This window comes from Trifolium pratense, linkage group LG2, assembly GCF_020283565.1.
Source record: "Trifolium pratense cultivar HEN17-A07 linkage group LG2, ARS_RC_1.1, whole genome shotgun sequence".
NCBI classification, from domain to species: domain Eukaryota; kingdom Viridiplantae; phylum Streptophyta; class Magnoliopsida; order Fabales; family Fabaceae; genus Trifolium; species Trifolium pratense.
Window position 1 is genome coordinate 67,902,561 of NC_060060.1, and position 24,101 is coordinate 67,926,661.

General features: G+C 34.6%; 1 protein-coding gene, 1 long non-coding RNA gene and 1 other non-coding gene across 11 annotated transcripts; 1 reads left to right on the forward strand and 2 right to left on the reverse strand.

Moving 5' to 3' along the window:
- Positions 1 to 269: 269 nt before the first annotated feature.
- On the forward strand, positions 270 to 16,140 carry LOC123907797. 9 transcript variants are annotated; one of them, XR_006809419.1, is made up of 10 exons: positions 273 to 398; positions 989 to 1,071; positions 2,588 to 2,826; positions 3,065 to 3,087; positions 3,189 to 3,347; positions 3,461 to 3,655; positions 3,832 to 4,236; positions 4,600 to 4,753; positions 9,879 to 10,219; positions 15,937 to 16,140. It is a non-coding gene; the product is annotated as an uncharacterized LOC123907797 (long non-coding RNA). The 9 variants fall into 9 exon arrangements; XR_006809418.1 differs by having other exon boundaries at positions 274 to 309; XR_006809421.1 differs by having other exon boundaries at positions 279 to 1,071; positions 9,879 to 9,983; positions 10,094 to 10,219.
- LOC123911969 lies at positions 1,808 to 1,910 on the reverse strand. The gene has a single exon (XR_006810827.1). It is a non-coding gene; the product is annotated as a U6 spliceosomal RNA (small nuclear RNA).
- LOC123907794 (60S ribosomal protein L39-3) lies at positions 12,322 to 12,706 on the reverse strand. Its single transcript, XM_045958177.1, has one exon. It carries the CDS (start codon positions 12,670 to 12,672, stop codon positions 12,517 to 12,519), a length of 156 nt encoding a protein of 51 aa, XP_045814133.1. The 5' UTR covers positions 12,673 to 12,706; the 3' UTR covers positions 12,322 to 12,516.
- Positions 16,141 to 24,101: the final 7,961 nt, after the last annotated feature.

The window sequence follows — 24,101 nt, forward strand, 5'->3', positions numbered from 1 at the left end:
AAGGTAATACTGATGTGGCGTGTATATATGAAAGTTTAGTAAACTAGATATTATATATGTGTGCATTTATTTATTGCAGGATTTCTTACATGTATTCCTGATTCTTTTGTGTTTGTATATCTAGAAAGAATGGTTCTCCTCCTTTATGTAGTAGAGGCTATGATGTGGAGTCTCCGTACTATCGAGAACTGCAAAATTGCGTAGGAGGAACACATAGCAGCCGTTGGATTTCTATTGAACAGAGGGCAACCTGACCTTCAAGGGATCACCCAAAAAAGAATGAGCTTTCAATATATGCTAACATTTATGGTAACTGTTATTCGTTTCATAACTTTCTCGGGTGTAAAACATTATTACATTGATGGTTTGAGCAAAGCCTCATACTTATTTATGTTCAGGTAGAGTATACAATTTGATTTTCTTGGTTCTAAAATTTATTTGAGTTGTGAGAAGAGACTGGTTTTATATAGCAGCACAAAAAAAAAAATGCAGTTTGTTTTTTTAAAAAAATGCAATTAATATTTGATACTCTGTTAACAAACTTATAATTTATTGGAACTCATGCCTATGATTTAGTAATTGATATATAAGTGTATTCTTCAAGCAATTACCCATAAATTTGAATTAATATTGAAAAAGACTTACTTCCAGTGAAGAACTCCTGTTATGGACAGTTGAAATAGCAGTTACTTGCATTATAAGTACATATTGCTTTATGCATTTTCCATTCTTCTTTTATTATTCAATTTCAATGAAACCATAGGTACAAACAATGATTGTCTTTAGAGAAGTACTCCACCACTAAAGACAATCATTTTTTATATTTACAATTTACAAGTTATTCATTTAATGTTTTATATTCTTAATATTGTATGCTCATTCCTCTTTTATACAACAAATATATTATTATTCAACTTTATGTTGGTATCAGAGCCTGTTTAATTCACGAACCTGTGGGTTATTGATGCCATCTTTTCCTTGCTTGTAGTGAACTGGAGTTGCTTTTAATGCCTAGAAATTCTTGAGATAATCCTCTGGTTCAGTGGCCAACTCTTTCTACTCGCAAGCAAGGTATTTTAGATATTTCAATCTCGGTTGTATCACAAGCTCATTTTGTCTTGAAATAAATCGTTAGTTTTTTTTTTGTTGTTGACATTTTGTATGATTTCATTAACTTCACATATTACTACAAATACAAGGATTCCTCACCCTGAACAAACTCAAAATAGAGATGCTCCACCCTGTTAAAAACTAAGGCGTACCTGATCCTAGTAGATAAAAGTAAAACCAGTCATTCTTTCTAGAGTTGATAATACTAGGTGAAGCATTATGACCTCACAAAATGACACAAGGAGGCACACACGATTATTTAGAACAAAAGTGTTTCCACAAATGTTAAAACATTGTTCTCTTTTGCCTTGAACCCTATAAACAAGTTGGTACTCATACAATTTAGAAAACAAACCATATAGTTAAAGTCCATTTGAAAAGATTTAGAATGTAATAATAGTTAGATTGATGGAGATACTGAAGTACAACACAAGATATACAAGGAATATTTTTTCATAGAATTAAATTGGGATAGAAAAAGGATATTAGATAATAACATTAGTTGGGTAAATGTTATTTACTTCCCCTCAATTCCTTTTTATCTGCCGCATTTGTAGTTTTTTTTTTTCCACATTTACTTGTCATTTTCAAATTTCAATGACACATTAATTATTGTTTTGTCAATAATACCTTTGAGCATTTATCGCAGCTGATTTGCATTGCAATATTCATTAATTTATAGTTATATATCTTTTTAAAAAAATTGGACCATTTCTCAATTTGTGCGTGTCATCCTTGCGAAGGGGCCATGCTAATCTTTTCTGTATCGTTCCAATTTTATCGGATGTCCCCGAAGGGACTTATTTATTTTAATATTGAACGATAGTATTAAATATTTATTTATTTATTAGGTAAAGATTAAAAAAAAGAAGGATTTGACGTGTTGACTAATGAAGAGGGGAGATAAAACAAATCAAAAAACAAAACCCTATTGTTCTAACTTCCCACACTCTCCGACGTCAAAAAAAAACTTCCCACTCTCCAACAAACAACGCTCTCTTTCTCTCTTCTTATCTTTTTTTCCACCTCTCATTCCCAAAACACACACTCTAGGGTTCACGTTCTTCAATCCACTCTTAGATCCTTCTTCTTCTTCCTCCCTTCCCCTCTCGTTGAACTCTCAAATTCTCAACCATGTCTGCCGCTCTCGATATGACCCTCGATGATATCATCAAGAACAACAATGGCGAGTTCATCGATTTCCCATTGAATTTGATTTCGATTTGCGAAGATTGTATTGAAGAGTAAGATTGTTTATCTGACATGGATATGTTGCAGATGGATGTATTTAATACGTTCATTGAGCTCTTGCGTCAATTTGGAAATATCTCAAAAGGGTAGACTAATGCAAATGAAACGAGGCAAGAATGAACCCCTTTTATTGTTGTCTAATCATCACCTCTGTTTTATTTTATTTTTCAATTTTTAAAGATGATGCTCACATTAGTTGTCTAATCTTTAAACTTTCTTTCTGAAGGGAAATAATGGTAACTTTTTGGATTTTATGACTTTCAAATTCACAAGTCCCGTGATGAATCAAGGCGTGCTAATTAGACCCTGATGATCTTCTTCCGCTACTACCTGATATGAGTCCTTTCTGTCATGATATAATTTTATCCAGTTGGCGAGCTCAATTGAGTAATAATGGTTCAAACCCTTCCTTGTTTAGAGCAGTCTATAATGCATCTGGATGGCCATAGCCTTGGGTTATCGAAGGTACTTTTCTGATCCAAATCACAGTTTCCACTCTTGTGCTAGATAAATCTAAGTTCATAAAACATTGAAGCTTGCACTGTTGCTTATAAATCTCCAATCAAGGTCTTTTGTATGCATGATTATTTTCAATTCAACTAGTTTGTTTATATGTTTGTTGCTTCTCATATTCCCTAACTAACTAACAACATTCCACATTACTTATACAACAACATCGCCGCTGCAAAAATGGCCAACTTAGCTTTGCCCAGTATACTTCAAAAGGTACTTTATGATTGTTTTTGTGTGTGGAGAAATCTTATTATCGACTATTTACTTGTTTGTGCCACAACATAACATAACCATATAATGATTCTCACACACAGATGACCGGGAAGACAAATATATGGCCACTCTGATTTGCTTAATGAGTTGACCAAACCCGCTTTTAGGGCCGATCCTGATCTCAAACCTAAATTGAATAATATCATCATACAACAACTTGACGATGCTGCTGGTGATTTTTCTGGACTTGCTTTAAAATGGTACAGAATGGACCTAATAACCACCCTAGTGGAACCAATTTTATATTATCATATCACTCTCCACATTACAGATTAAGTGTTGTTTTAATTCATTTTAATATTATAAATTGCAGCCTTTCTCCGTTAGTGAGGAAGATGAATGAGCCAAGGGTTGTCGAAATGTGCAGTCAACTGTGTGACAAAATACTAAGCAGGACACTGGGACACTGCTGCTAGCATTGCTTTGAGGACAGTTGTTGCTGAAGTTTCTACCCAATCCCTTGCGCATTCTATTCTCACCACAATTGATAAAAGGAATTACCGGCAAAGTAAGTCCTTCAAACTTACCAACCCATCTGTGCTTATATCCGACACATTCTGCCTTTACCAATGCTTAAGAATATGGTTCTCTCGAAGGAATTTTGTTTATTGATAAAATAAGATGTTAATTAAGGGTTTTTGCTCTATTATTAATATCGGCCAATAAATTTGGTTGGTTTTTCAGTTTATATTTTTGGGTACAGTAAGCCTCGTAGCTTTGTGGAGCAATATGAGCTATGCCTGATGCCAGCAGCACTCTACTAGTTTCTTCATGTTCACGGCATGCGAGCTATAATGGGATCAGATTGATTTTGGGCCTTTTCGTTTTGTGGTCCATGAGCTACTAGATTCTTCTCGACATGGCAATAATGCCGCATTACTAATTGTTTGCTTTTATTTATGAACTTGCATAGTTTACATTTTTTTGGGTGAGTGTTAATATAATTAGTCATGAACTCTTCATTTGGTGTTTTTTAATTCCGAATCTTCTTTTATTTGAATGACCACAGGATATGAGCACTGAGATTAAATGTAAATGCCTGGATATTTTATGTGATGCCCTTCAGATGATTAGCTCATTGTTCTCGAGGTAAAATCTCCTTCTTTAGATTCATAATCCACTGGTCCTGTTATCATTTGCATTAAATTATGGTTGCTGCAATAGCAACCTCATTCTACACTGCAGAATCAGTAAGGTAATTCACAAATTGATTATTGCAATTTTTTTATCTCTTTTTAGATTACGATATATTAACTTCTGGTAAGTAATAACAAGAATTTGATTATTCCCCCCTGTTGCATTCTTTTGTCCCCAATTGCTATTTTTTAAGCCTTTTTACGTTGTCCATATGGTTATTTTTACGTTGTCCATATGGTTATGCTAAAACTTATATCATTTTATTGATTTGCTTTATACTCTCATTTGAAACCTAATTTCTTAATTGTTGCAAAGGGACTTCATTCTTCTCGAAGAACCATTCGGTCACAGCGATCCAGCCAACAGGGTCGGTTCCCATGAAATCTGGTAATTGCTTCTTCATAGTCCAAACGTCCTCCATCACTGGCTCCTCGCTGGTTCGAATCCGGTAGGTCGGACCAATTAATAGGTATGTGAATATATTTTGTGATTTAATATATGAACAAATGAAAAGATGATGATGATAATAAGATGATAAATGGAGGAATTATATTTAATGGAATATGCGATTACAATGGAAAACTGAATAGAAAGATAGAACAAACTAATAGCAATGCAGCTACTAGCCCACAACGTGGAACGTTTTACCCAAATCACATAAAGTGACCCTACCAAGAAATATCTCAATTCTTAGCTACTTATTCCTTCTGCATAACACTCCTTATATAGTGGAATAAGTCCTCATGCTTTTCATGCACTCATGCCACCTCATCATTATTTCCTTCCTTTCCACACCTTAGTCTTGGGCCAAAGTCAAGGCCCACTTTCACATTCCTCCCCTTAGCTTCTTCCCTCACGAGCAAGCCATGTGAAATTCTCATATGCTGACAATTTCATCGCCACCGCCGCGACCCTCTTTCTGTATTTGATAGTTGAATCATGCATTTGACTCTGTCACCCACGTCAATGATAACATTTTAAACCAGCAAATTGAGCCTCATATAATGTTTACTCCATTCTGATGTTAGACCCTTTTCATATTACCCAGCTAGCTAAACACCAACTCTCATCTTCAAGAAAACACCATACCCCATATTGTTCAGATTCCTATATAGGCATAACTCTAAGTAATCGTCATCAACGTAGACCTAAGTGGTCATATATATTGGATCTTGGGGAACCATCACAAGTGTGGCCCGCCTATATTTAAACGAGAATTCTGTGTTGTCCAGCGGAGCCTAGAAGGTGACTCGTGCAGACAACTGACTCCTTTTCAATAGAAAGGAATAGCCAAACCAACCCTGCTGGCTTGTCAATCTCAAAGATCTTATCGGCCTGCCGGCAAACCTCTCATTTAAAGAGAGAACAAAACAAATGCTAAAAATGATCAAATTGGGAACATTGTCAACAACATCAAACACATTGTAATTGCATTAAACTAACAAACAGTGACAGGGAATTATGCAAATTCCTGACCCAGCCACCCAGCCACTGCGACTGCGTACCTTTTCTACTTATGGGTATCATCTCTTTTGTACCATCAACCTTTAGCTTCCATACTCTGAGAGAAATGTATGCACCACAACAGCAATTCATCACGGTAGAGATCGACTTTAAAAAATTTGGTTTCTAGAAACCGATTTTTTTTGCGCGTTAGATGGGTGAAAAAGAAACATGGAGTCTAATAAGAAGCCATCAATGTCTATGCCCAGGGTCGGCCCTGATGTAGGCGTTGCCCGGTGGTAGCACCATGGTCTTGCATTCTACAATGGAGACATCGAGACAACCATGTTCAAGAAATATATATAACATATTCTTGCCCATTTTTCTCTTGGGTTAAATATGTTTTTACACCTATAAAATTAATAAATTTTGCTTTTTGGTTTCTATAAAAAAAAGTTGTATGTTTTGGTTCCTACAAAATTAATATGTAGTTCCTGTTATTAACCAATATGTATTTTTGAATGATTATTTTGCAAATATATTTAGAGCATTATAAAAAGTTCATCTAAAAAAGGCACTAGGTTTGGGTATAATGCATGAAGTCCCAGGTTCGATCCTTATTGGCACTATTGTAAACAAAACAAAAATTCTTTAAAAAATGTACTCAAAATTTAATTTCTAAGCCATGATTTTTGTTACTTTTATCTTTAAAAAATTATATTTATTTTTCTCATTTTAAAAAATTTAAAGTTTCGTAAAAAAAACTTATTATAGTATTCTAAATATGCCTGAAATTATTTTGAAGGATAATTAAACAATTTTGAAAAATAGTAGCGACTAAAACTACGTGGATACAAATTTTCTATGTACCAAAACATGCCAACTTTCTTTTTTTGGTACAATATCAGGGCACCTTTTTATACGAACCAAAAACATTTAATTTTTTTTGTTTGATAGTGTTTATTTAACACTACGGTTTTAGCTTTTGGGGTTTGGGGAGTGTGCCTCTCTAAGAAGCAACAACTTAAAGGCTCTGTTTGGGAAGATTTGATTTTGAGCTTGTGCTTATAGCTTATAAGCTCTTATGATAAACAAAACTTGTTTGGTCAACATTTTTCAAAAAAAAACTTAGAGCTTATTTTACTAGCTTATAACTTATTTTTCAAACAGTATTTCAAATAGCTTATAGCTTATCATTTGTTCTTTCAAGTTTGTCATCTTATTTGGAAAAAAATTAAATATTAACATATATTTCTTATGTTATTTCATACTTATAAGCTAGTTTGGTCTAGTGGTAAGGGGTTTGGGTAGTATGCAGGAGGTCCTAGGTTCGATCATCTCTGGCTACATTATAACAAAAAAAAATACATATAAGCTAGTTCAACCGTTAATTTTACCAAACACTACAAATTCAATCAGCTAGCTTATAAGTTAATCACTATAAGTTCATCCGCTATAAGTTAATTTATCAACTATCCGCTATTTTTTACCGAATAGAGCCTAAAACTAGAGTGAGTCTCTATGAAGCACCAACTTAAAATCGACTTAGGATCATCTCAATTTCTCAATGAAAATCTCAATTACGGTGTGTATAAATATTTTTTTGAAGAATATAGTTGTGTATATTAATTACATAAATGCTTAATCAATGTCATAGGTTTTACAAATTAAAAAGACAAAATTATAATAATAGAACTTCCCATTTCTTTTAAAGAATGGAGAGGATCCTGCTACTTAAATCTTTCATATACAAATTAGAGATTTTAGATTCAAAGTATGATAGTTACATAAGATGTCTAACATAAGTAGAGAGTCTCTATGTTATTGAGAGACTTTAGATGAAGTCAATGTAATCCCTATTTTCTTATTTAGTCTTCATTACAATTTGGCAACTTTTCTTTTCTTTTCAAAGTTTGCCATAAATAAATAAAAAATGTCAAAAATAATCCAAATTAAAAATCAATTCAATAGAGACTGAAATAACTAGATCAAATTAAAATTAATTTTTTAAAAAATGAACTAAGTCAATTAGTTTACGACTTATCATTTTTCTCTCAATTCTATCTTAGTCATCTTATTTAAAATAAAAAAAAAAGAGTAAGTTTAATTAAACAATATTTTATATATATATATAATTTCATATTTAAAAACTCTATTGTTTGTTGTGAATTTCCACGTTTATAAGTTAGTTTAACCGTTAATTTTATTCCATTCTTTTCAAATTATAAATCATTTTGATGATATTACACAAGGTTTTTTTTTACTAAGATGATATTACACAAGTTAAAACATGTAATTATGTAATTGATGTCGCATGGAAAAGAGAAATTATGAGTTAATTTACAAAATTATTCTTCATTAGTAGGGATGACAATTTGACTCATACCCGTTGGGTACTCGCAACAGGTATGGTAAAAACCCGCATTTTGGATATGGACACGGGTATGGATAATTACCCATAAAAGTGAGCAGGTATGGGTGCCTTAGTATCCACCGCACCCCATATATATTTATTTATTTATTTAAATTATTATATAATAATATATGTAAATCAATATGAATTTAAATAAAATACAACACTATTAAACTATTACACATTTTTAATAAAAAAACATTTATTTATAACATAATGTAAACAAAATGTGAGTATGTCATAAAAAAATATGAACTTTAACATGAGTTTAGTAATAATTTTGTGTATAATTTTCATGAGTCAACATTAAAATCTTTAAATTTTTTTAATTTTATTAAAATGATATGAAATTTTATAATTGATCTATTTACTTTTAGCAAAAGTGCAGGTAACGGGTACTTAGTATCCATAGTTTATGGGGACAGGTACAAAGATTGTTATCTATGCAGGTATAAGGATGAGTACGTGTAAACAAAAAGTTATATTTCATACAAAACTTAAGTAATAAAAAATACAAATTTGATCATAAAAAAATTAAATTGCATACCCTAAATAATATTCTATGGGTACCAAGTGACTTGAAATTATTAATGATTTACTTTAAACAAAAATTTGCACAAAGTTTTTTTTTTCCTAATACTTGCACAAAGTTGATCATCAAAAAATTATATATTTTATCATATTACATATATACTTAAAAAATAATGATTGTTTTTATTTGAAAATAGGTGTGCTTTTTTTTAGAAAAAAAAATATAAATTGTCCATTATTTGTGTGTGTATATATATATATATATATATATATATATATATATAATAAAACTTTTTAAGAAATAGTGTTATTGGTTCATTGGCTTGAAAAAAAGTTTTGATCTTCAAGTGCATGAGTTTGAAATCTTGGTATTGAACATGATTTATTTAAAAGAGAAAAACAACAAAAAATAAAAAATAAAAAATGAAGGATGGCAAGAGTTGAACCTACATCCTCTTCATGTATGAGCGTGTTGTGACTTGCTCAGTTACACTAGGCTACGCTTGTGTTTCAATCATAATTGTGTGTAAACAAATATATATAGGTTCAAATGCATAAAAATACTAAGGGTATTATAGTAATTTCTTAGTTCCGCCACGGACATAAGCAACCCATTGTCATCCATATTCATTAGTAAATTGAACAAATGAGAAAAGATAGGGTAATAAATATTTAAGAGTACAATATAAAAAATAACATTAAATACTTCATTAATATCATGGACGGATTCAGAAACTTACTTATGGGGGCCGAAAATAAGAACAAGTGTAACAACCCAACTCTAATTAATAATAACCGTGTTAATTAGATACTCTAATTAGAAAATAAAATAGGATTTATTTATTGAGTGTTGGAGAAATTATATTGAAAAAGGACAAGTTGGACATTGTTTAGGAACTAAAAGGAGAAAGGGGTAAATTGGATGGTAAGTTTTTTTTTGAAGAAAAAATTGGATAGTAAGTTAAATGAGAATATTGAACAAGGGAGAGAGAACACCACACCACACGCCTTCTTCTTTATTTTTCTATTCTCTTCTCCCTCTGTCATCGTGAAACCCCAAAATCCCATGATCAAAATCCCTTTTCTTCATTTGTTGATTTCATGTGAAAATTCTAGATCAAAGTCAAGTTGTTGGATTGGGTGATTAAAAAGTTAAAATTCCAAGTGAAAGAAGGAAAATTAATTCTTTTCAAACTCCATGTTGTAGTGCTGCCCTCCCCTCAAGTATAGGAGGAATTCAAACAGTTTTAATTAAAGTTGCATGTGCCAATTCTTGTTTCCATTCATCAGTTTGTGCTATTAGGAAGCAAAGGTAAGAAGAAAAACTCATCTTTTATCCCTATTTCCCTCTGTTTGGCTGAACCCTTAACCCCTTCATAAATTCAATCATTATTATTATTTTGGCACTTAATTGCATGTGAGGTTTTGTGGAGAAAGAAGCATCGAATAATTATTCTGGAGCTGCAAATCAAGGAACATGAGTTAGTAGAAGGGTTGGAATTTTGGATCAAGTATGGTAATTGGCATCTTTGTTGCATTTCATATGAGGTGAGTTCCTTTATATAGAACATTAGTTTCCCTTGCCTTTCCTAAATGGTAAATTGTGGTCATACAAATTAGGGTTCATTAGAATTAATATTTGGGTGAAAATCATGAAAATTATCACTTGATGAGAAAACTAGAAATTCCCCTTTTTCTCTCTGGTTATGGCATGTAATGTAGTATGATTTTGGGATGCATAGTAACTTAATTTCATGCTTGTGCTGTTATTGTAATGGCCTTAAAATGATTCTAAGTGCGTCATAAGGCACTTAGGTTGATAATTAGGACTAGGAAAATATAGTTTATCTATCCCCTAATTAATTGTTAGGAGACTAAATTAGAATAAACGCCACTAGTTGCAACTTAAATCCGTTAGGTACCCTAAGTGATACTTTAGTATAAACTATCGATGACAAGACTAAGGCAATTGCAAACTACAATTAGGGATAAGGACTTTACTTAGTAATTCCCCAATTAGCCTATAGAAATGAATTTAATAACAAGTTAACAGTTGATCAAAATACTTGAATTCTGGTGCATACATATGTGCTGATTATAATTACATTTTGTACATGGTCCTTGAGGCACCACATGAGCTTCATTATAGTCGACCGTGTTGGTTGGATTTCGCATTATATGAATCCACATGGTAATTTAATTAATATGTGAGGTAATTTTCGCATCCAATTATTATACTTACAATTGGCCGGACAAGCCGGCGTCTGAGACTACTCACCTCAGGTCGTCCGGGTAATAAAACGAACCAAGATTTATAATTGTGTGACACATTTTATTACATTGAAGTACTTATAGAATAATACATGTATTTTATATGACTGATCAACTGGCAGGATAACCCTTTGTTGGAAAATATTTAGTTTCCTAGTTTGTTATTTCTAGGAGATTCTAAGCTTATCTATTATTTCCTTTTATGTTTGTACTCTTCCTATTTAAACCAGCCTTGAGCTGAGGAATAACACATAATAGTATTCACTTATTATTTTCTACATGGTATTGAGAGCTCCCGATTTTGGGGGTCTCGCTTCCGCAAAACCCTAGCCGCCGTCGTGTTTACAATCCGACCACGACAACTGATTTTGTGCGGCACTGTTCATCCAGCGGTACTGCTCACCGACGGCACTGTTCACGCGCACTGTTCACGGAATTACTGTTCGCGTGTACTGTTCACCGGCGTTACTTTTTTCTTTGCTGCTTCCGGTACTACTTGGCTAAGATTATTAATTATGACGTTTTTTTATTCTCGACGACGATCATCCACTTTCAAATACCGTCGTGAATGCAAATATTGTCATCGTTTGGGACATACTATTTTTCATTGTTGGAAATTACATGGTCTTCCGCGACCTTCAAATCGGAAGAACAAAGGTGGAGGTGAGGGTCATACATTCCAAGCCAGTAATTCTGATCAAGAGCAACAATCTTCTTCAATTCAGCTTTCATTCACGATGGAACAACTAGACAGACTGTACAAAATTCTTGAATCTAACACTCTTTCTGGCTCTGTTGCCCCAAAAGGTACTTCTGCCCTTTTTAGTGTCAGTCCCAGTCGTGCTTGGATAGTAGATTCTGGTGCAAGTGATCACATGACAGGTGATTCTACTTTGTTTTCTTCTTATAGTCCATGTGCAGGTAACCATAAAATAAAAATTGCGGATGGATCCTTTTCAGCCATTGCGGGTAAAGGTTCGGTTGTGTTGTCTTCAAGTCTAACCCTTAAAGATGTTCTTCATGTCCCAAATCTATCTTGTAGTCTCATGTCTGTCAGTAAATTAGCCCAAGATAGAAATTGTCAAACTAATTTTTTCCGTACTCATTGTGTTTTTCAGGATTTGAACTCGGGGAAGATGATTGGTAGTGCTAAGGAGAGTGGAGGACTCTACTACTTCGACATTGAACCTGAATCACAACTACCTTCCAAACCAATAAGTTCATGCTTTGAATCTTTTTTAGTTCTGAATAATAATAATGATGATGTTATGTTATGGCATTCACGATTAGGTCATCCTAGTTTTCCTTATTTAAAACACTTATTTCCTGAGTTATTTCGTAATAAGGATTTGTCCTTGTTTAAATGTGAAGCATGTGAATTTGCAAAGAATCCCAATTGCTTCATAAAAGGTGTAGAACACCATTAATTAACTACAATAAGTTTCTCACACACTGTCACATAGATCCAAAATATGACATTACAATTCCAAAACTTGATTTCTGTCTGAAATTAAACAAAAGCAAAGAAAACCCTAACGAATTACATAAAGGGCAAAACGAAACAAAGTAATAACCTAGAATCCGAGCTTGGTGCGGCGCCAGTGACGACGCTTAGCGTTGTACCTGATCGTGTTGTCAGTCCTCATACGGATCCAGTAAGGGATGGGTCTATTCTGCCTCATCTTCTTCGCCAATTTCTTCTTGATCATGAAGGTTTTGTGTGACGGCATTTTCGCTTCGCCTGGGTGAGATCGACCGATGGAACCGCTTATTTAAAACACTTATTTTCCTTATTTAAAACACTTATTTCCTGAGTTATTTCGTAATAAGGATTTGTCCTTGTTTAAATGTGAAGCATGTGAATTTGCAAAACATCATCGTTCTCATTTTCCATTACAGCCCTACAAACCATCAAAACCTTTTTCTGTTATTCACAGTGATGTTTGGGGCCCTAACCGAACGAGTACACTTTCTCATAAAAAATGGTTTATCACATTTATAGATGATCACTCAAGAGTTTGTTGGGTGTACTTGTTAAAGGGGAAATCTGACGTTTGTCAGGCCGTAAAAGATTTTGTTAAAATGGTGCAAAATCAATTTCAAACAAATATTCAAGTATTTAGAAGTGATAACGGCAAAGAATATTTTAACACAATGTTGAGTGATTTTTTTCGTGAAAATGGAATTGTGCATCAAAGTTCATGTCCTAACACTCCCCAACAAAATGGAGTTGCAGAAAGGAAAAATAGGCACTTGTTGGAGGTGGCTAGAGCTTTACTTTTCGCAAGTAAAGTACCAAATTATTTGTGGGGTGAAGCAGTTTTAACTGCTGCATACTTAATTAACAGAGTGCCCTCCAAAGTTCTTAATTTTCAAACTCCAATTCATATTTTCAAAAAATGTTTTCCTAGTGATCGTGTTTCAAACGATTTGACCTTAAAAATCTTTGGTTGCACTGCATTTGTTCATGAACATAAGAATATTAGCAAACTCGAACCGCGTGCTATAAAATGTGTTTTTGTTGGGTATTCTCCAACCCAGAAGGGATATAAATGTTTTGATCCAAAAAACCAGAAAATGTTTGTCACCATGGATGTTACATTCTTTGAAAACAAACCTTTTTTTGACACGCATCTTCAGGGGGGGAATTTAAATGAAGATTCGTTTCAAACTGAGGACATGAGTTTTTTTAATAATTTATCTTTACCGGTATCACAAAGTTCTAAGACTTATACTTCTGCACCAACAAAAAATGGTCATGATTCTTTATCTAATCCTACTCCTGTTATGAGTAGTGAACTTGGTGAATCCGAGCCTAAATTTTCTCATGAAGAAAACAATGAGAATCTTGAAAACGATGATAATGGTGATCTAATTGAAATGCCACAAAATAATGAGTCATATAAAGATAATAGGTTTGAAGCAGGAAACAAGACTTGGAAAGGAAAGGTTTTTGTGAGAAAGAATCACAAAGAAAGTGATGAGTCCACATCTCAACACTGTCATGAATCTGAACCGGGGGATGATCAACTTCCTAAAAAAAGAAAAGGTAAGTCTATCTCTGTTTCTGAGAGTCGTATTTTGTATCCTGATATCGATGATCCTGTGGCTGTTAGAAAACCTGTTAGATCTTGCACTAAATACCCATTGTCCAATTTTATATCATATTCAAATTTGTCTTCGTCTTTTTCTGCCTTCACCTCAAAATTGTCTAGTGTAGAGATTCCAAAAAATGTACAGGTTGCTCTAGAAGTTCCAAAGTGGAGGGAAGCTGTACTTGAGGAGATGAAAGCTCTTGAAAAGAACAAAACCTGGAGTGTTATGACACTACCGGATGGCAAGAAGACGGTTGGATGCAAATGGGTGTTTACTGTGAAGTATAATTCAGATGGGTCAATCGAAAGGTACAAGGCTCGATTGGTGGCTAAGGGTTTTACTCAAACCTATGGTATAGACTACTCGGAGACTTTTGCTCCTGTTGCAAAATTGAACACTGTCAGAATTCTCTTGTCTCTTGCTGCTAACTTAGATTGGCCCCTACATCAGTTGGATGTTAAGAATGCTTTTCTCAATGGTGATTTAGAAGAAGAAGTATATATGGACATTCCTCCTGGCTTTGAAGACAAGTTTGGATCAAATGTATGCAAACTAAATAAGTCTTTGTATGGATTAAAGCAGTCTCCTAGAGCTTGGTTTGAAAAATTCACTTATTCCATGAAGAAACAAGGGTACATTCAAAGACAAGCTGACCACACCTTGTTCACAAAGTTCTCACAAGATGGAAAAATTGCTGTCCTAATTGTTTATGTTGATGATATCGTCCTTACTGGAGATGATATAGTTGAAATGGCAAGAGTAAAAGAGAAATTAGCATTAGACTTTGAAATCAAGGACCTGGGATCCATGAGATATTTTCTTGGTATGGAGGTTGCTCGATCAAAAGATGGTATTGTAGTTTCCCAACAAAAATACATTCTAGATTTATTGAAAGAAACAGGAATGAGTGGATGTCGACCAGCAGATACTCCCATGGATCCTAATGCAAAACTTTGGGAAGAAGGTAGTGTTCCTGTTGATACTGGAAGGTACCAGAGATTGGTTGGGAAACTGATTTATTTGTCACACACTAGACCTGACATTGCTTTCTCGGTTAGTGTAGTAAGTCAGTTTATGCATTCTCCTTTTGAAGAACATCTTGAGGCAGTCTATAGGATACTGCGATATTTGAAAGCAAATCCTGGAAAGGGATTATTTTTTAAGAAGACTAGTGAAAGGAATGTGTCTATCTTTACCGATGCTGATTGGGCAGGTTCGATTACTGATAGAAGATCAACCTCTGGATATTGTGCCTATGTTTGGGGTAATCTTGTGACATGGAGGAGCAAGAAACAAGGAGTTGTAGCAAGAAGTAGTGCAGAAGCTGAGTTTAGAGCTATGGCTCAAGGTATATGTGAAGGATTATGGATCCACAGAGTCCTAGAAGAGCTTAAGATGAAAATTGAGCTTCCATTGAAATTATACTCTGACAGTAAAGCCGCTATTAGCATAGCTCATAACCCAGTTCAACATGACAGAACCAAGCATATTGAGATCGATCGACATTTCATAAAAGAGAAGTTAGATGCCGGAATCATATGTCTACCTTTTGTAACTTCGAGTCAGCAAACTGCAGATATCTTAACCAAAAGTTTGGCAAGACCCACCTTTGAGCATTTGATCGGCAAGTTGGGCATGACAGATATCTATGCACCAACTTGAGGGGGGGTGTTGGAAAATATTTAGTTTCCTAGTTTGTTATTTCTAGGAGATTCTAAGCTTATCTATTATTTCCTTTTATGTTTGTACTCTTCCTATTTAAACCAGCCTTGAGCTGAGGAATAACACATAATAGTATTCACTTATTATTTTCTACACCCTTTAACCACTAACACCCTAGGTGTAGGTGGAACTCACTGAGGCTTTTGTCTCAACCCACTCCCTTTTATTTTTTTCAGATAAACAAGTCGATCAAGATAAGGGTAAGAACTAAGAAGTAAGTTGGCGAACGGAGTTGTGCACGTGTTCTTTGACGGACTCCTATTAGTTTATTTTCTTCCTTATTTTGTATAGATTGAACTATTTGAATTATGTAGCGATTATTTCCGCTGTTTGTATTTGAATAATTGTTGGTGATAGTGTACCATGCAAATTCAGACGAATTATCCTTGTAATTTTAATGTATCCGGATTCAAGTATGTATGTCCCTGTCGATATTCTAGACAATTTATATGGGGCGTTATAACAATTATTTTGACTGTTAAACATTTTTTTTTAGTTATTTTGATTCTCAAACCCTCAAATTTATCTTTTGTTTGTTAGTTTGGTCTTCAAATATGCTTTGTATTAGTCAATTTATCCAAAACATTATGAATAATAGGCAGATTTTAAAGTATTTTTGTAATTTTAATACACTGTATTGACAACATCTCATATACTCCCTCCGGTCCTTTTTATAAGAAACACTTTAAAAAAATCACAAAGACCAATGAAACACATTTAACATAGTTATTTTCATTTAATACTCTTATAAATTTAAATTTATTCCATGTATACCCTTATTTAATTACTCTTTATTCAACTAACTTACTTATTTTTAAATTCTCTCTCATAATAAATAAGGGCATAAGTGAAATTGAACATTTAAAACATTTGAAAATTGATCAAAGTTTCTTATAAAAAGGACCGGAGGGAGTATTTAAAGAAGAAATCAATGTTTGTTCTCCCTATATATATATATATATATATATATATATATATATATATATATATATATATATATATATATATATATATATATATATATATATATATATATTGAGGTAGTAGCCCTTTGCTACTCCTCTTTCTTAAAAAAAAAAAAAAGAGAGAGAGAGAGAGAGAGGCATTAATATAAGTTTTTATTTTTTTAAGCAAGGCATGTAAGTTGCATGTTGTATTTTTCTAATAATTCTTTTATGGAGAATGTTAACTTGTGCCCTTAAGGGCACATGTTAAGAAGATAAATGTGGAAAAAATTTATTGAATTTGTGGTGTATTCAATTCTCTAAACATTAAATTTTTTCTATCATTAAATGCTATATTTCTATTTTTAGGTAGCTTAACATGTGCCCTTAGGGCACAAGTTAACATAACCCTTCTTTTATTCTGTGAGATTAACCAATCACACTTAATTATATCAATTATACAGTATGTCTTGTAATATAAATTTATCTTATTTTGTGATTTGTCTCCTTTATTTTAACCATCAAATATTTGATAAATGGATTGGTATAGAAAATCATATCATACGAACTCTATTACACTTTGATCATTTAGGTTACGTTGAGTTCTACCTTAATTTCACCATGAGTTTTAGCTTTAGCATGCTTAACTCAGCTTGACCACGAGCTCACTTTCAACATGTCTAGCTCAATTTTATCATGAACTCCATCTTTAGCATGCCTAGTTGAGCTTGACCACACTTCACCTCCAACAGGTCTAGCTCAATTTGACCATATACATGTCATGTTGAGGTCCACTTTCAGCACGTCAAGCTCAACTCGACCATTCAGGGTCACATTGAGCCCCCCCCCCCCCCCCTAGTTAAAATCTAAGTTATTTGGACCTCGAGTTAGTGTCTAAGTTGTGGTCATTTGTCTTGGTTGGCCACACATCCTTCTACAATATAGTGACGTGAACTACGTGTGCTCTAGCTCTACATGATTTGCATGAACGAGTGATGTGACCTACACGTGCTTCAACTCAACGTGTTTTGTACGGACCATACATCTCCCACTTCAATTACTTTAATTAGTTATTAAAATACAATTAAATGTGTATAAAATCAAATATATTAACTTGTAATGTTTTATTTATTTTATAGATAAATATTATTATAAGGCTTAATGTTGAATGGGCCGTGATGGGTTGGACCATTCTTTCTAGTCAGCCTATTGAGAGGTCCATGCCTCCACTAGGTTGGATACACGGAAAAACAGAACACGCATAATGGCTCATCAGTGAGAGGTAGAAGCATCTCTTAACATTTTTTCTCAATTTCAGTCAATGGATTTTTCTTTCATTCCAGGTACACGGTTACAGTAAATTTTAATTCAATATTCATGTTTATACAATTATGCTATTCTTCATATCTATAAAATGATTTATAAAATTCTTTCAATTGGTATCAGAGCGGCAGGTTTAACCTTATGTTGAAAGGTCTGATGGGATAACGTTTATATAACTGAACGGTTGAGGGCAGGGACCTCTGATTGAGCTTAACTGAATGGTCTAACTCATCACGGTCCATTCAGAAACAACAGTCTAATCAAATAATTCATCAATAATTAAGTGTTTAATATAATAGACCATAATTTATATGAATAATAATTTTTAATAATTGATTATTGTCAATCGACGATTGATTACTTAAATAATTAATCCAACAATCTAGCCAAAAATTGTTCCTACCAGAAATCGAACTCGGGTTCTCTGAGCAATCCCAACAGCAAAGGATAAGGTTATAAAGAAAGACTGACTTAAACTAAGATACCAGCATCCTAAAATTAATTTATCAGGCTGAAACTAACCTAAGGTGAAAAAGATCATCAAAGCATTAGTGACATCTTACAATAAATTAATCTATTACTTCTCTTCAGTGATTATCTTCTATTCTAAATTAAAAATATAATAGATATAGATTATAATTTTGTAAGACCCCTAAATTCCACTTTTAATTTATATGAGTTTATGGAGTAAATTAAGTGTGGAAAGGATGTTGAGTTTGGAAATGAAAAAAACAAGGTTTTGGTTGTTTTGTTGAAGTCTGAACAAACTCGTACCTTTTTGACCCCTTTACGTTTTGATTTGGTTTTTATGGTCAACATGAAAGTTGTAGATCTCTTCGTTAGCTTTCCAACGAATATTGGTGCGTCTCAATTGGACAACCAGAACTCAAGTTATGATCGTTTCCGTAAGAGGCGGATTCGCAGAAATTTTCCCACACTTCCTAGCACTCGAGCCAGGCACAGCAGAGGCCCATTTTAGGCCAAAACCTGACCATGGGGGCTGAGCATAGGCGCATGGTACTGTTCACAGGTGGACTTTTGTGACTTTTAGTTGACTTTAGGGGTTTATGCACCCGGGACCTTTGTTGCTTAGTTTTTCGCGTAGATTTCGTTTCCGAGGTTTGTTGTTGGGCTAAGGAATGCTATTTGGATTTGTCTTATGGAAGACCATTAGTTATAGATAGGTTGATTAGAGTTCGAGAGTTATTAGTTCGAGTATCGTCGTTATTACGATATATTTTGCTGAGATCGTGCCTGTTTTGTGTTCGAGTGTCAGAATGACAAGGGGTTTGTTTTCCTAGTCTTCTTATAGGAATGAGGATGATCCTGTGTCTTTAGAATTTCATTTTTCGCGTTATGCTAGTTTTTGAGAAAACGGGCAATAGTTTACCCGCTGTCGTAAAATTTTACGGTTTCGGAATTCAGTAAAATTTTAGATAGAAGATTTATATATCTGCGCGAGTTAGGATATGTCCTGAGAATATTTTTCGAGAGGGTGGAAGAAAATTACAGTCGCAGAAAAAGATTCGGCGATAAGTTTTGGAAATATTTTAAGACGGACTTCCGTTCCGTAAGTTTTTTGTTTTTACGAGTTTTGCTCGTCGCGGCGCGCGAGAGTTGTGGGGCGTGAGAGAAAATATCTAGATATTATTAAAGAGAAATGGAGGGCTAGGATTGGCCTAGAGCTTTTGTTTTTGATCAAGTGGCCATGATGGAGGGAGACTTTTTTGTCATAAGGAATGGTTTGGTAGACTTGTGGACTTAGAAAAAATTGTGAAACTCCTTCCTCCTTCCTCTCATAAACCGACCTCTTCTTCTCTCTCACTCACCTCATTGAAAAATTTTCATTTCTCATCCATTCAAGCTAGGATTTGTCTCTTTGGAACTAGAAACTTGCAAGGAAATCACTTCTCTTAAGGTAACTAACCTTCTCCTTGTTTTTGCTTGGTAGAAACTCATGATTCTAGGAATTTTTGGGTTATGTTCTTGAGAATTATTTTTCTAGAAATTAGTTTTGGTTGTTTGTGGTTCTAGGGAAGTGTTTAGGAGTAGTATTTAAGCTTGTTTAAGCTTGGCATGTTGTGATTTCCATGGTGATTAAGATTTTCATAAAATCTTTTGTTAGGGTTTGAAAAACTTATTTGAAATGCTCATAACTTTGGAAAATTGTGTTGTGCTTTTATTTTTGAAGTTGTTTATGAGCTTTGTAGGGAAATGGATGTTAGGAAATGGTTTTGTTTTTGTGAAACAAGAAAATTTATTTTTTATGTGTGTTCTTGAGGTGTTCATGAACAAATTTTTGGAAATCCTTGCTTTGGCCCTCAAAATGATTTGGTTGATCAATTTTCAAAACTTTTGGTCATGAGAAATTTTGAAAAGTGAGGAGGAGTTTTCAAAAATTGTTAAGGCTTTGGGGGAGGCACGATTGTGGCCTAGGGCGAATTACCATGCGAAAAGTTTTGGGTAAAAATGAGGTATGTGTGATTTTTGCCTTTGGGAGCCAAAAATTGGAAATGTCGTAATTAGAGGCTTCGCCCGAAATATTTTTTGGGGCTTGGATTAGTGACTTGGGGGTATTATGGGATATTACCATGCCCTCGGAAGCGAAAAATTTTGAGCGGAAGGGGGACTTTGAAAAATTTGGCCGAACCAAAAACTTGTGGGAGGGGAAAATTTGCAAAATTTTTCTAAGTCCACAATTGAAAAAAAGGTGATCCCATTTTTGATGAAATGATCATAGGTGGTTGAAAATATGATTATAGGGTTGTATTTGAAAAGAAAAACTTGAAACTTATGACGCAAGAAAAACTCGATTATTTTGTCGAGACTTTTTCGTAAAATTTTTAGGTTGTTTTCAAGTGTTTTGGTGTTGTGTAAATGGGTCCTTTGGTGTTTAAAAGCCATAGAGGTTATGGTATGCTTTGAAAACGAAAATGTGTGGTTTTAAGAAAAATAGTGTATTTAACTTCGGGAATTTTTAATCACTATGGGGAGGACTCGAAAATAATATCCGAGAGTGTTAGGAAGTGCCTTAGACACCTCTAGACCTTGTGGATAGGTTTAGTTTTCGTTAAAATATTTCGGGAGGAACTTATGGATTGTCCGCTCCTTATTTTAGGGCGCGCGAATTGTAGCACTGATATCCGGACGAAGTCCACTCTCGAACTTGACACACTTATCCTCTTCGTCTTCCACCGTGTTGTAGTGTGGACTAAACACACACAAAGCTTCAAACTTAGCCGAATACTCGGCGACCGATAAATTTCCTTGCTTGAGCTCCATGAACTCGATCACTTTCTTATTCTTCACATCAGCCGGAAAGTACTTCCTTAAAAATTCCCTTTTGAAAGTTTCCCAAACGATAGCAACACCGTCCACTCCTATCCTGAGTCTCACATTCCTCCACCAAACGATTGCCTCCTCTCTAAGGGCATAAGTTCCCAAAGTAGTCTTGTTCTCCTCAGAACAACCCATTGCTTCAAAGATGATCTCAACCTCATCTAACCACTTGATAGCCCCCTCCGGGTTATAGCCTCCGGTAAACAGAGTCGGTTTATGCGACATAAACCTTTCCAATCTTTTCTCACAATCCCTTTCCGGGTCATTATCCCTTACCACCAATGTAGTCAAAGCAGTCAAAGCTTGAGCAATCTGAGCGTTGGTCCTAGCAGCAGCCATGATTCCTGAACGAATCACAACTCGACGTTAGAATGTATTAACAGTGTACCCAACACATGCTTCATACAAGAGAAAGAAAATCCTAATGGCTCACATGAACCGACCTGCTCTGATACCACTTATTGTAACACCCCGAACTAACTACCCTTAAAAACGTGATCTTAAAAACTTTTTAAAGATAAGTAGCCGGAGCGCTACGGAAAACATTTTATAAAACGATCGTGCACATGACACGAAACGTCGCAGCGGAAAACATTAAATAAAGGATTTAACAAAATAGTTCAAAAGATAATTCATCTCCATAAAACATAAGTTAAGATGTTCGCATCGATATACGACGGAATACAAACGATCCCCGACTCGATGTTACAAAATACCAGAGCACTAATATACATCACAACCCAACTAAACTTAACAAAACTATACAAAGGTAGCCTACACTAGCTCCTCACCAAAAGTGCTCCACACCAAAACGATCTGCAGCTAAAGCTCGTCGAAACCTCGACCTGAATACCTGAACCCCCAAAGGTCCAGCACATAACAATTAGGTAGAGAGTTAGTAAACATAATCACATACATACGAATATAGAAACGCACCTATATTCAACCTATCACGTATTACTAACTCACACACATACCTCAATAAGCAATACACCAGATAACACATACTCACAAATACACCACCAGATAGTTTCACGTCGTTTCGGACAACACAAAGAACTCACATAACACATAACACATAATTGCACATTTACTCAAATGCGACTAATGCCAAACATTCAATGTCATGCCAACCTAGACACGACTAATGCATGTGGTACCATCTTCTTTATCAAGGAACTTACCATTGATATTCTTCTTTATTGGACAAGTCCAATATCCTTGTTTATCAGACAAGTCTGATATCCCTAAATAATGCATGAATTTATGAATGCCATGCATTTACCAAACATTTGCTAATCACTTAGCACGAAGCTACTGCTCGCTACATGGATAACATAATCCATTAAACTTCTTTATCAGACAAGCTGATATTCTTCTTTATCGGACAACCCGATATACAAAAATACATATACTTCTTTGACATTTTATATAAATGCCATCACACAACACAATTATTAAACATACTTAAAAACTGCAACTTATTGCATACACGTACAAATCATATAACGATTAACCATAAGCATTAACAGCATCAACAAAAATTGTTGTCGCAGAGGCCTTCGCTAAGCGAGGGCTTAGCGAGACATGGCGAACCTCACCAGGAAGTCACCTGCTCATGGCGAGCATTGGCGAGCTTCAGCGAACATGTTCGCTACAGCGAACTCCTGGTCGCTTAGCGAACTACACCAGAAAAATATCTGTTCTTGAGTTTCAATAAGGCGGTTTAACATTGAATCCAACCAAAAATTCATTCAAACATGTTATAAATTCTCTTAAACAACAATTCCAAGCATATATGATATCAAGGAACATTAATCATCCCTTCCAAACATCCAAATACATCAAACAATCAAAATCATGTCAATTTCTTGCAAAATAAGCAGAGTTGCATAAACATGCAAAACCATCATCAAACGTATACATATTCCCTCCTAGATGTTCATTAAGCATACTAAGATGAAAAGACATGTTTATGATAAAGAAACTTCACCCAAACCCCAAAGAAATTGGGTGAGAGAGTTTGGGAATGGAGGCTAGACACCTCCTCTCTCTTGGATCACCCAAGCTTATGCTTAACCACTCTCACCTTGGATTGAATGATGATTCTTGGCCTCTAAACTCTTCTCCTTGCTTGTGTTCTTCTTCTTGCTCTCCTAGGGTTCTTGCTCTTGCTTCTAAGCTTACAAACTTCTAACTTCTCATGAAAAATAAATTGTGATACTATTCATGGTTTTGACTTGCTTACTTATACTACTCTCTATTGGTCATGAACCAAGCCCAATGGCTTAGGCCCATTAAGCTCTCACACGCCCCAAGCCCACTAACATGGCAAAGGTTTCGCTCACAAACTTATGTTCGCGATAAATAATTATACGTTGCGTAAATAAATATTTAACACTAACTCAAAATATATGCAAATATATAAAATATCGATTTACTAAAAATCGGGTCGTTACAACTCTACCCCCCTTAAAAGAATTTCGCCCTCGAAATTACCTAAGAGATAAAACAGAGAACGAACCCTCAACGCGGCATCTTCGGTTTCTTGCATACCGGACTCTTGTGACCTTCCTCGCCACAATTGAAACAAAACACTTTCACCCGACAAGCATCGGCCTTGTGCCCAAACTGTCCACAATTGAAACACTTGTCGCTTCTCCTCGGGCAATCATATGACATATGACCCCGCTCTCCACATTTGTAACAACTTCCACTTCCTTGCTTCTTCTTTC